Raw genomic sequence first — 13,355 nt, forward strand, 5'->3', positions numbered from 1 at the left:
ATATATGTATCTATCGTTATATATATATATATATAAATATATATTTATCTTCTTCTTTAAGTAACCTCTCAGAGGTATTTTTATCATTTCTCCTTTTACGCATATTCATATTAATGGATATGATTGTAATTATTTTTCATTTCTTTCATTTTTTATTTTTTATTTTCTTTTCTTTTCTTTAGTTGTCTCATCTTTAAATCTTAACTTAGCATGCACCACTTCAGGAGCCTCCACTTTCTTATCATTTGGAATGTCAGATTTAGCACAAATATTTGTGGCACGTTTTATTTGAGAATGAGTATACCCTCTGAGAGAAAAAGTCACTTCAATAACTAAAAAATATCTTAAGAAACCCAAATCAGACGTATCAAAATTTTCTTTCAAAACATTTTTAACATCGCTAACTCCTTATTTGTCATTCCCGGTAATAATCATGTCATCTACATATAGTAGAAGGACAACAATATTGGTACTTGTACTTTTGACAAAAAAGAGCAGTGTAAGTAATAGCAAAAATGAAAACCCAAATTAGTCATGACATTACTGAATCTATCGTACCAAGTCTTAGGAGCATGTTTAAAACGATACAGGGTCTTTCTAAGTCTAAGAGTTTTTCCCTTTTCGATATCAAATTCCGACGAAGGATCCATATAAACTTCTTCATTTAATTCTCCATTTGAAAAATGCATTTTTAACATCTAGTTGATATATAGGCCATTTTTTAGAAGAAGAAGCCGCTATTAGAGCCCTAACACTAGTCATCCTAGCTACGGGTGCAAAGGTTTTCTCATAATCAATTTTGTATTTATGTGAATAACATTTGGCCACTAACCTAGCTTTATATCTTTCTAGGGTACCATCACTTTTGGTTTTGACTTTAAAAACTCACCTACTTCCAAAGGTTTTCTTTTTTTTATGGTAATGTAACTATTTTTCAAGTTTTGGCTTTCCTAAGGGCATCTAGTTCTATATTCACAACTTTAATCCAATGAGAAAAAAAATTTACTTCATTATAATAAGATGGTCCATGGTAGAAATGTAGTGATATTAGGCAAGTTTTATAGTTTGGAGACAAAGAATCATAGGATACAAACCTATTTGGCGGAATAGACATTCAGTTAGATCTTCTAAGTGAGGTTTCTGAAATGAAATGATGATTCAAATATCACCACCAAAAGGATACACATGTAGACAATCAACGAAAGAAACTCACATAATCTACTTCCTCTTTTCTATCATCATTATCAAATCCATTTTCATTTTCTATGAAAGTCACATCCTTATAAACATAAAGTTGGTTATTTTTTTAATCAAAGCATCTGTCCTTTTTTATTTTTTCCATATCCAATGAATACGCAGTCAATAGCTTTTTGGGATAACTTATCTCTTTTGTGTAAAAGCACAAAGCATTTACAACCAAAAATCCGTAAGCACTTGAAATTGAGTGTTATTTCAAATAGTTTCTCGTATGGAGAAACATTTTTCAAAGAGGAAAAGGGTATTCTATTTATCAAATAAATTGAAGTTAAAATGGCATCAGCCCAAAAACTTTTGGGAATATTTTTTGAAAAAAATAGGGTTCTAGTGGTTTCCACAATATGTTTATGCTTTCTTTCCGCTAGCCCATTTTGTTGAGGAGTTTTTGAGCAAGATTTTTTATGCAAATACCATTTTGTTTTAAATAATTTTGAAATTCATTTGATACATATTCTCCACCAGAATCTGATCTAAGTATGAAAATGTTGCTTTGAAATTGATTTTTTATTTTCATGTGAAATTCTTTAAAGAAATAAAAAACTTTTGATTTAAGATTAAGGAAGTACACTCATACATATCTAGTAAAGTTATCAATAAAAGTAACATAACATGAATAACCACCTTTAGATATAACCGAAGGGCCCCATATATCTGAATGCACTAACTCAAAAGGTCTCTTGGAAATAAAGGTTCTTTTGGAAAACTGAATAGATTTCATTTTGCCAAGAATGCAACATTTGCAAATAATATCTTTTTCATTATAAAAAAATTTCCCAAAAGGGAAAAGATGGGGATGTCCAAGTCTTTTATGTCAAGTTTCAACATATTTATCTTGGACATAATTACAAAAAAAAATTTAAAGGAAGAGACAAATAATCTATGAAATAGAGATCTCCCCTCCTATGGCTTGATCCAATCTACTTCCAGAACCGAAAAATCCTGCATCCAGCAACCCTTAGATGAGAATGAGATTTCACATCCATGATCAGAAATTTGAGAAACCGAAAAAAGGTTTAAATTTAACTTAGGAACAACTCCTACCTTGGAAACAAAAAAATAAATAAATCTTTAGAGTTCAATATTCCAATACTTTTTATTTTTAAAGTGTTTCCGCAGGTGATAGAGACACAAGACAAGTTTGAGTTGGTACATATATCGGATAAGGCATTCTTGTGTGAGGTCATATGAAAAGAAGCTTTGAAATCAAGAATAAGTACCAAGAAAGAAAGAAGAGGCAATGGCGGTACCCGATATAGAATGATGTCTTGAGAATTTATTTAAGTGCCATGGTTATTTGACTAAGTTAAACCAATGGTATCTTTAAGGTCACCTTCACTTTTCCCTTCTTCTTCTTCCTTGTTGAAAGTAGATTCTTCATTGAAAGTCACCCTGTATTTGAAAGTACCATTGAGCTTAAGACAAGTGGATTTGATGTATCCTGACTTATTATAATAGTGACAAATAACTTTTCTACCACCATTATAGTTATTACTTTTACTATAGTTATTTTGTGTCTCAAAGTGTGGAGGCTTGTAGGTCTTCATGTGGTTGTCGGGCTTAGACACCGCCGACATTTCATCTTCTCCTTTAATTATACCAAGACGGGTTTCTTCTTGGCATATTTCGGCAACCGCATCTTTTAAGGGAAGTGGTGTAGATCTATGTAGAAGAGAAGATCTAACGTGTTCGTATTCGAGGCGAAGACAAACCAAGAATTGAAAAAATTGTTTTATTTTCATTTGTTGACGCCTAAGTTTCACATCTTCGATAGCAACCCACTTAGGTTTCAAAAGTGCCAACTCATCCCATAGAAGGAATAAGGCATTAAAAAATCTCCAACACTCATGTCCCCTTGCTTGGTAGTTTTAATTTTTTCTTGCAACAAATATTGTTTTGCAAGATATTTTTGGGTATGCATACCCTTCATAAAGAACGAAACTTCATCAGCTTTTCGAAATTTCGCAATGTTACGACATAACTTAATGCCAACACTATTCATAAACCACACAAGAATTTTTTCATGGTTCCTCTCCCAATCTTCAACCTTGTTTTGATGATCAAAAATTGCTTTGGCAAGGTCATCTCGTTCAAGAGTTCTTTCTAGACCTCCTTCAAGCTTGGTAAGCTTTAATCGCGATAACCCCAAAGTTTTTTTCCTTTAGGTTGTTTTCCATGATGGCGGCTCACATCAGTCGATCTTGGCATCTTTCTCCATAATGAAGATGAGAAAAGAGAGAAGAATATATAGGTAAAGACGAGGGTGGCAAGCACACATCCACCACAAGATTTAGGAGCACATGGTCTCTTGATCACCACGAACAACTTGCTTCAAGGTCCTTTCGCTCGGATACCATGTAATGAAGTATGTAGAAATACAAAACAAGAACATCTAAGAGCTTACAAGATCATAAACATAAAGGGAGCATACACAAGTCCACTATGGGACAATACAAAAGCCAACAAATTGTTCCTAATGAACACTACTTATTACAATAGGAAAAGACCAAAATAACCCTGACCTCCAAAACAGATTGCAATCGTGTGTGTGTGTGTGTGTGTGTGTGTGTGTGTGTGTGTGGGGGGGGGGGGGGGGGGGGGGGGGGTATATATATATATACATGCTATTTTAACAAAGGAGTCACTACCCTAGTGAGACATTACATTAAGAAACAATTAAACAGCAAGATCCAACATGAAAAGTTTTGGTTACTCCTCATTTTTATACTCCATATAAACTGTAGACTTCTATATTCAATATAAACCATAGGTGTCAAACCCATGACAACAGACTCATCCGGTGTCAACCCATAACCAAGTCAAGAAATCAGTATGACTCAACAATAGACCGATATGAGTGGAGTCTGAACATTGACCAGGCCGAGTCAGCCGAGTCGTATCTACAAACTCTTCTTTTTCTCTTCATTTTATGCTATAACATCATGATTGAATCTAATACATAAATGTGTGTGTACACATATAACGTTAGGCTCAGCCAAGACAGTCAGGTCTCTCTCTCTCTCTCTCTCTCTCTCTCTCTCTCTCTCTCTCTCTCTCTCTCTCTCTCTCTCTCTCTCTCTCTCTCTCTCTATATATATATATATATATATATATATATATATATATATATAGGAAAATTGATTACTCCTAATTGTCCATACAGTGTGGAGAGTGCTGATTTTTTTACGTTTCAAGCCATGTTTGGCAAATCTGACCCCACAGATGTGTTTATCATGATCCATTAGCTGGGAATGGACTACCGGATCATATTATTTCGATGAGAAAAATATGAATTTATGAGTTTATAAATTTATAAAAATTCTAAGTCATTGATTTTTGAAGCCTTATAAAAACCTGCTCACATGTCATGATTGGATGATCCAAAAGTCTTTCCCTACCAAACAGATCATGTAGGCCACATATGTAAGGCAAAGTTCTGAAGAAAAAAAAAGAACTAAAAAAGTAAAAAATAAGACTGCCTGCATCCTCCCACCATTAGGACGAACCAATCACTCTGTGTATATAAAGAAAGAGAGAGAGGTAAACTACAAACCAGCTCCTGCAGACTGCCCTAAAAACCTCTGGACAAAAAATACATTTGAAAAATCAACATTTGGCAGTGGCAGACCGCCGTTAAAGGTGCTTAAAGTGGCAATCACTTTCAGCCCACTACTAAAAATAACCTTGAGTTGTGGTCCGATTGTCGCTAAAGGTCTTTTTTTCCTTAATCTATGATTATGGGTGATCGCACCCATTCTGTATGTATCAAGTTCATACCTCTCAACCCTGCATATATATATATATATATATATATATATATATATATATATATATATATATATATATATATATATATATATATATGTGTGTGTGAGAGAGAGAGAGAGAGTTGCCGAGCCAAAGAATCAAGCTTGGCTGATATAGGGTCGAGTTTAGGGTTTGTCAACCATGATAAATGTTCCAAAAAAAAAGAAAACAAATCCTCGCAACCACAATTTCAGTTCAATCAACCTCACAAGGATAAGTGGTACACGATACTAACATCACCCGAACAGAAACTAGGTGGCAACTGGCAAATAGGTGACTTGAAAATGAATGATGAGAGCTCATAAAGCTTTGATACCAAGTTAAAATGGTGAATTTAGCGAAACTAGCAGAAAAAGGAAAGGGGAAGAATGAGATGTCAAGAATAGGAAGTGAGGGTCTTTCTCAATCAACACCTCCACCTCTTCATTATTTTTCATGAATGAACTCACAATTACGTAGATACCTGTCTAGATATAAAAACTTGTGAACACTCATTTGGTGAATCCCTTTGACATGGCAAATTCTCACAATAGACTTTACAACTATTGATGCTAGAGCTTTGCATCATGGTCATGAAAACGATAAGTTTGAAAACACCATATGCCATGAAGCTAACAAACAAAAAGCCCAAAGCCCCAACATTTTTTCAAACAACTCATGATAAAAGAATGCAACCAATGACCAAGGTGGCAAATCAACGGGCACCATAAAAGGATCTAGATTGATGATGGATGTTTGAAGACTACCCTTTTATACCTAAAGTTATACTATTTGTTCAGCATATAATCTCACACGTGACACTATTATCCACCATTAGGGCTGCACAAGACCGGATCTTGAGTCGAGCATAAATTGGCCAAGGTAAGAGAGAAGTGATGTGATCAGGCTCGGCTCAAGCTTGAGTCAAGCCTTACAAGCAGAGCTAGAGAGAAAATGTCGACATCCCAATCTAAACATGATCTAACTAGCACACTACGAATGAAGGAAACCCATTGTGAAGAAGGGGGGAGTTGGGAGGTGGCGTCACTGCTAGCAAGTTGTGTGGAGGAAAGTCCGTTGTAAAGAAGAAAAATATACAGTGTCAATAAGGAGAGAAAACCTGGGAGCCAAGGACATTGTCATTATGAGTAGAGGACAAAACTAGTCGGACACCACTGCAAGACTGCGAAGGAGGGGCATGTCACCACCGCTAGTGTTGTCATTGCAAACACCCAAAATACAAGGGAGCAATCATGCCCGATGAAGCTGCAGTAAGCCGAGAGGGAAGGGAGATCAAGCTATGAAGGAAGGGACTATGAAAGCTTGTTGTAATATACATGTACTAAAAAACCATGCTTATCTGTAAACCAGTACAACATTACCGAAAATTTGTTGAGCACGGAACAGATGTGATCGCCAACACAGTCTTCAGTGGAGATGTCACATACTTGAGTCTATTTCTTTCTCCCCTTATGTCCATTCCTAAACAACGTCTGTTATGCTGTCTTTTATTGCACAATGCAATGAAACGATGACCATTTCAGGTGATCTAACAAGGAGGACCTTGAGGCCATGGAGCCAGAACAAGTTACATATACACAACTTAAAGAATTCAACTCATTAATTGGCCACAAACGCTTCACATGAAAGAAACATATAGTTTCAGCTTTTTTCATCTAGATCAAGACCATGCAATGAGAAGGGCCTTGAAGCCTTGAATCCAGAATGTCACGGTTCTACAACTTAGAGAACTCGACTCATTCGTTGGCAACAAATGCTTTACATGTAAGAAACATATAGTTTCATATTTTTCATCTAAAGCAGTACCATGCAACACCAACAATGTTAACAAATCATGTGGGATCAAACTTCCAAGCATGATAGTTTCTAATCGCCACCAAAATTCGAAAATGGGATCTCGGTTCTATTGCAGTTGACAAATCACAGCTAAAATCAAGCATGCAAGAGATCCATGTGATGTCTGCGCCTTGAAACCTTACTAATAGACGACGGCTTCCACAGTCGTGCCCTCCAGCATAATCCTGGAGAAGCAAGAAGCTCAATCAGCGACGAGGTAGAATAAGGAAACGCACCTGTGGGTACTGCGATATAAGTTGGCCCCATGCACTCGAAGATTCCAAATTGGGCGCCCGCTTCTTCATCCTATTCCATGTTGATACCACTGCCTCCAATTTCTCCACTTCCATCGGTGCACAACCTAACGAACCCAAAATGAAGCAGAACAAAAAAGATTAAAAAGAAATGTTTCCCATCGCCATTCGTTTCCCATCGGCAAAACCCTCGCCGAAAACAACCCAAGTGACACAAGCGCATGCAAGTCCAGAGATCGAACCTGGTGAAGGAGGTGGCATCGCGACCGACTTCTCCACTGCGGCATCCGGATCCGAAACTAGGGTTTCATCCAGTGATCGATCGTCCGCCGCAGAGCCGATCGCTGGATCAGAGGGGAGCTGGTCCATCGACGAAGACGACAATTCCTTCAAGCTGGCCGAGCCGTCCCTTTGCGCCGAGGACGCCTCTTTCCGTTGCGAGTTCTCCGCCTGCTTCCCCCGATTCAAACCAAACAACCACCCCAAAATTCAGGATTTTACATTCAAATAAGAAGAATCTGAGATACCCACAACGGAAAAAAGGAACACCAAAAAGGATGATGGGGGTTTCCTCATCGGAATACCTTGAGACGCTTGTTGGATGGTTGAGGGGGCGGCGACGAAAGCTTCGACGAAGACGAGCTACGCCTGGTGGAAACCATGGCTACCCTTCTCTGATTCGGTTCCCCTCTTCCCCTTCTTCTTCTTCTTCCTACTTTCCCCCTCTTCCCTGCGAGGACGGAAGTCGGTGTCTCTTCCTTGTCTTTTCAGAAGGGCAAAAGAGAGGAAAGGGAGGAACAAGCAAAGGGTCTGCTGCAATTTGTAAGCAGCAATAAAGAATAAAAATAGATATTCATAATCACACTTGTAATATATATTTACAGGTTTTAAATGTGAGGAAGGCGGTTGGAATTTTTATAATGATGTGTGTTTTTGGATGTGGTTAATTGTCTTGTTTATTGCTAGTTGGTATGGACTTGGATTTGTTTCTACTTGGCCCTCCAGGGCCCAAGTCCCACCCCCTCAAGAACCATATAAGAGTTTCTTGCTGTGTTTGGATTTTAAGAAATTTATGGCATGTTGGATTCGATCACATGAGATTCACTCTCTCGTTTAAATGAGACTGATTCTCATATGGCCCCAAATCTCATGCCCAACCAAACATGAGATTTGGGGTTGAAGTGATTTCGAGTCTCACAGGTCAGATTGTGATTTCGAATCGCATGATTCAAAATCACACTGGCGAACCTCAAAAAGGCAACCATTGAAATGTTGGGGTTTCCAACCCCAACATTCTCCTCATTCCTGTATGATAAAGAGATGCAATGACACACTGAAAGCACCTGCATCTCACGGGAATCAATTAACAACACATTGCAAGGAGCAAAGCAGGTTATATGTTCCCCTCCCCCCCGAAGAGGGGAGTTAGCTACATCTCATGTTCGGGGGTCCCAAAGAGCACCACGTATGTAAGCATTTGCGTCTCGTATCCCCATGTTTGTCAGCATTAATTAGTGTTGGAGTTTGATGCGATTGCAAAGACTTAAGTACCCTCTCCTCCATTGGTGCCAAAAAAATGACGATTTTTTAAAAGGAGTGGTTGTAAAGACTTAAGTGCCCCAAAGAGGATTATTTAAGACACAGTCTCTGCACTGCAGGATTATCCGAGAAATAAATCTCCCCTGGAGGAGGCCATGAACATCAACCCTCTCACTCTCTCTCTCTCTCTCTCTCTCCCTTCTTTTCTGCTTTTGTGCACATCCAGCAGAAGATCATACATTGCTCCATCAAGCACCGACTGACCTACACATTGACTGTTGTGGATCCTGATTCAGAGTTTTTACCCTTACAGGATGAGGGTTTGGGGGCTCCTCCCAGCGTGGGTAGCATCATTCAACTAAATGAGTTGTAGATCCTGATTCAGAGTTTCTACCCTTACAGAAGAGGGGTCTGGGAGCTCCTCCCAACGTAGGTATCATCATTCAACTTGAAGAGTTGTGGAGTCTGATTTAGAGTTTTTACCCTTACAGAAAGGGGGGTCTGAAGGCTCCTCCCAGCGTGAGTAGCATCATTCAACTTGAAGAGTTGTGGAGTCTGATTCAGAGTTTTTACCCTTACAGAAGGGGGGTCTGAGGGCTTCTCCCAGCATAGGTAGCATCATTCAACTTGATGAGTTGTGGAGTCTGATTCAGAGTTTTTGCCCTTATAGGAGAAGGGTTTGAGGGCTCCTCCCAGCGTGGATAGCATCGTTCAACTTGATTCATTATGGAGCTTGATTTGGAGTTTTTGCCCTTATAAAATGAGGGTTTGGGGGCTCATCCCAACGTGGGTAGCATCGTTCAACTTGATTCGTTGTGGAACCTGCTTTAGAGTTTTTGCCCTTACAAGAGGGGGGTCCGGGGGCTCCCCCGACATGGGTTCCGGGTGTCATGGTCAAAAAATGCACAGGGTATCATGGTGAGAAAGACATATTTTTGTTCCAAGCAAGGTTGGAAGAAATCAATGGAAAATCCAGCAAGGAGCATGCCAGAATCAAGATGTGGATATCAAGCGAGAATGGTGTTGTGCAACTCAAATAACACAGAATAATAGGGGTCTGGTTTTTAGTTAAAATGGAGAATGAAATGACAATAGAAATCGCTGAAAATTTACAGAAATAAATTAGACTCAATAACGAAGACACCATTTTTTACGGATTTGGAATATGATCTTCGGTTAGGGAGATATGACCCTAACAAGTTGATCATAATTCGGGTAGCGATTTGTTTACTGAATAACACTACAAATCGCTATAGTGATTTGCGGAAGACACTACAAATCGCTATAGTGAGATTCAAAAACACTATAAATCGCTATAGCGATTTGCGGAAAATACTATAAATCGCTATAGTGAGATCCAACAACACTATAAATCGCTATAGCAATTTGCGGAAAACACTACAAACCGCTATAGTGAGATTCAAAAACACTATAAATCGCTATAACGATTTGCGGGCTCGTTGGAGACCCCAAAATACTACAAATCGTTGTAGGAAAGCCCGATAACACTACAAATCATTGTTGAAAGGCCCAAAAAAAATTAGTCCGGAGGGCGCTGCCCCCCGCCAGGGGCGGCCCCCGCTACAGGATCCGCGCCGGGGGGGAGCCTCCGGACCCCCTCCTGTAAGAGCAAAAACTCTAAATCAAGCTTCACAACTCATCAAGTTGAATGATGTTACCCACATTGGGAGGAGCCCCCAAACCCTTCTCCTGTAAGGAAAAAACTCTGAACCAAACTCTACAACGAATCAAGTTGAACGGTGCTATCCACGTTGGGAGGAGCCCCCAAACCCTCCTCATATAAGGGCAAAAACTATGAATCAAGCTCCACAACTCATCAAGTTGAACGATGCTACAGTCAGTGTGCAGGTCAGTCGGTGTTTGATGAAGCAATATAGGATCGTCTGTTGGATGTGCACAGAAGTAGAGAGAGAAGGGAGAAAGAGTGAGAGAGTTGATGTTCATGGCCTTCTCAAAGGAAAACTCTTTATCTCCCTTGATTTCTTCTTTAGAGAGAGAGAGGGTTTTACAGTGTTTTACGGAGAAAGAAGAAGAAGACTTTGAAGAGTCAACATCATCCTCGACTTTCTGAATGGAGGATATGTTTGTCTTTTTTTTGAACTGTTTGTTTTTTCTTTTTTGAATAAAGGGCATTTTTGTCATTTTCTCAAACCATCACTTTATGAGAAGAATAACAAGAAAGGGTACTGAAGTCTTTGCAACCACACTAGATTCCAATGCTTAGTGATGCCAACATACACGGGAATACAAGCCCCATGTGCTTGTATACATGGTGCTCATTCAAAGCCCCGAACACAGACATGGGATTCAGTGAATCATCTGGGGGAACATACACCACCCTCTCTGCAAGGAGAGTCCAATGGTGGAGCTCGCGGGTATGCCTTTTTTTTTTTGCGTTACTACAATGCTAAAACCACATGAGGTGGTTGTAATGTGGTGGAGCTCACCAAACCTCAATTTTGGCGAGGACCATTGCCATCATTGCAAGCCAACTAGAGGTGGAGCTTGAAAAGGGATTTCCGTAATGGGCTTTTTTTACTTCAGCTCCAGTAATGACAGCCAAGGGGGAGACCACCGGAGTGGCACCTTTGGCGAGCTCCACCATCCCTCATCCAGAACCCAAACATGGGCTTTGTCGTAGCACCCTTGTTTCAATTTTATATATTTTACTGGTATCAGCCTAGTAGGGGTTCAGGCAAGCTCCACCGCAGGGGATGCCTTCCCTGTTTTGGTTTATATGTTTTTTTTTCAATTGCAGTCACCTGGAGGAATGGTAATCGGGAGGGAGCTCACTGAAGGTGGCAATCCGGTGAGCTCCATCTCACGACAACGACAACCCATAATTGATTCTCATGCAACTAAGATTCCTTTCCTCACAGTAAACAAACATGGGAATTGGAATCACATGAGATTTCAAATCATGTGATTTGTTTTCATTTTTTTTTAAACACAACCAAATATACCCTTAGTGTCAACTAGGTTGTAAGAAAATTGTTGTTGTAAAAGGATTCTCATGTGTCACAAGTAGGGTTGTCAAACAAGTTGAGCTGCTCGTGGCTCAGCTCATGTAAAAAAGCTCTTTCAAACTTGTAACATAAACAAGTCAGCTCATTTAAGTTGGTCTGATTATGAGCTCAAACTCGGCTTGGCTAACCACATGAACGAGCCAAGCTTGAGCACTCCAGGCTCGTTTATCAGCCTTAGTCACAAGTTTTCCCTTGCCCCAAAGATCGAAGTTGGGTGCACTCTCCAATGAAATATCAGATAAAATCCTCACTGTGCATAATGTACCATGAGGTCCAATAGACGATGAAGATGTCAAATCACATCACCTGATCTGATCTCCTCCAATGGGCTGGAGGACTCCGAAGGTTTTGCCATCTGGATGAGTGTTGAATAATACAAAAAAAAAGTTCATGGGTATTGGAAATTTGTGTTGCATGAATTGTCAAGTACAATTCGCCATGTAATATAAATCAAATTACTGCCTCAGAATTTTATATTTTTGAAACCAGTGGCAGACACCATTTTTTTTTTTTTTTGATTGGCAGCTGCTGCCTCAGAATCCAGTTTGTAGTGAACCAAAAGACGTTATCACTCTCTTACTTAAAACGCAAAAACTACATGCTCAACGTCAATCTCCCAAACATCTGCCACATTGTTTGACCAAGTTTTTACCAGATGCATAAACTTTCATCTGGACTATTAGTTTCAAAAACAATGTCTAAATAAGAGTGTCTGTTCAAACTATAATGCAATACCATCCTTTTGGGCACTTCACCAAACAAGTGAAGCATGGTCTCCATGAGAACTGTCAATGCCATGTGCACCTTTATGGTTTTGAATGCACCATTAAGGTGTAGTTGAGAGAGGTGGCGTTTACATGGAAAAAAAAAAGACCAATGGGTGTGTTTCTCATACGCCAAACGGGACTCTGTGACAGCACTCAGCTCAAATCTCTCTTCAATTGAGAATGAATTCCAACACGCACATGCAACGCACACACACACATAAATGACTACTGAAAGAGTGGGGTCCTCTAGTTTTCACAGCATGTAAACACACTCTAAGGGCACGTTTGGAAGAGAAAAAACTCATAAAAAATAAAGTTTTGCCTATGGGAGTTTTTGATATTAGAAGTTTTTGACTTGTTTGTGTAGCATGAGAAAAAAATAGTGGAAAATGTGTAAAAATGAGAAAGAGGAAGGGGTGGTGGTGGTGGTGAGATAGTGGGTGGTGGCGGTGGTGGGGAGTGTAAAAATAAATTTTCTTTTGGCACGTAAGATTCCTCTACCTATCAAGGGAAGAATATTTTATATCAAAAAGTATACTTTTTGGAAAAACTCTGCCAACAAAAAAGTCTCTCTCTCTCGTTTGGAAGTGTCCAGAAACCCATACGGATTTTTCCATTTTGCATTGCTTTTCCTACATTTTTCTCGCTTTCAAATGTGCCCTTAATAGAATAAATAAGGAATGAAAATAGAAGTAATTTGAGAGGACTCTGTTTATTCGGCAAACATTGCTGAAGATTTTCAAAAGTGTTTGGAATCCTTCCCAAAATCCAAAACAGATTAGGCATGTTTGCAATGCCTAGTGATTCACAATTTTCTCAAGATCTTAGTGAAACATGAGAAAAGCATAAGC

General features: G+C 39.1%; 1 protein-coding gene across 2 annotated transcripts in view; it reads right to left on the minus strand.

Moving 5' to 3' along the window:
- The window catches only part of LOC149842803 (uncharacterized), a 48,911-nt gene extending 40,899 nt beyond the window's left edge, over positions 1-8,012 (minus strand). Inside the window, exons 1-3 of one of the 2 annotated variants that reach the window (XM_089999450.1) lie at positions 7,736-8,012; positions 7,394-7,601; positions 7,134-7,258 (exon numbers count right to left, since the gene is read on the minus strand). In XM_089999450.1, the coding sequence (XP_089855576.1) occupies positions 7,134-7,258; positions 7,394-7,601; positions 7,736-7,813 (411 nt within the window). In that variant the 5' untranslated portion in view covers positions 7,814-8,012. Of the gene's footprint in view, positions 1-7,133; positions 7,259-7,393; positions 7,605-7,735 lie in introns of both variants that reach the window. The other variant, XM_089999449.1, reaches the window with a different exon arrangement.
- Positions 8,013-13,355: the final 5,343 nt, after the last annotated feature.

This window comes from Nuphar pumila, chromosome 3 (assembly GCF_984573655.1).
Source record: "Nuphar pumila chromosome 3, dmNupPumi1.hap1.1, whole genome shotgun sequence".
Classification (NCBI taxonomy): Eukaryota; Viridiplantae; Streptophyta; class Magnoliopsida; order Nymphaeales; family Nymphaeaceae; genus Nuphar; species Nuphar pumila.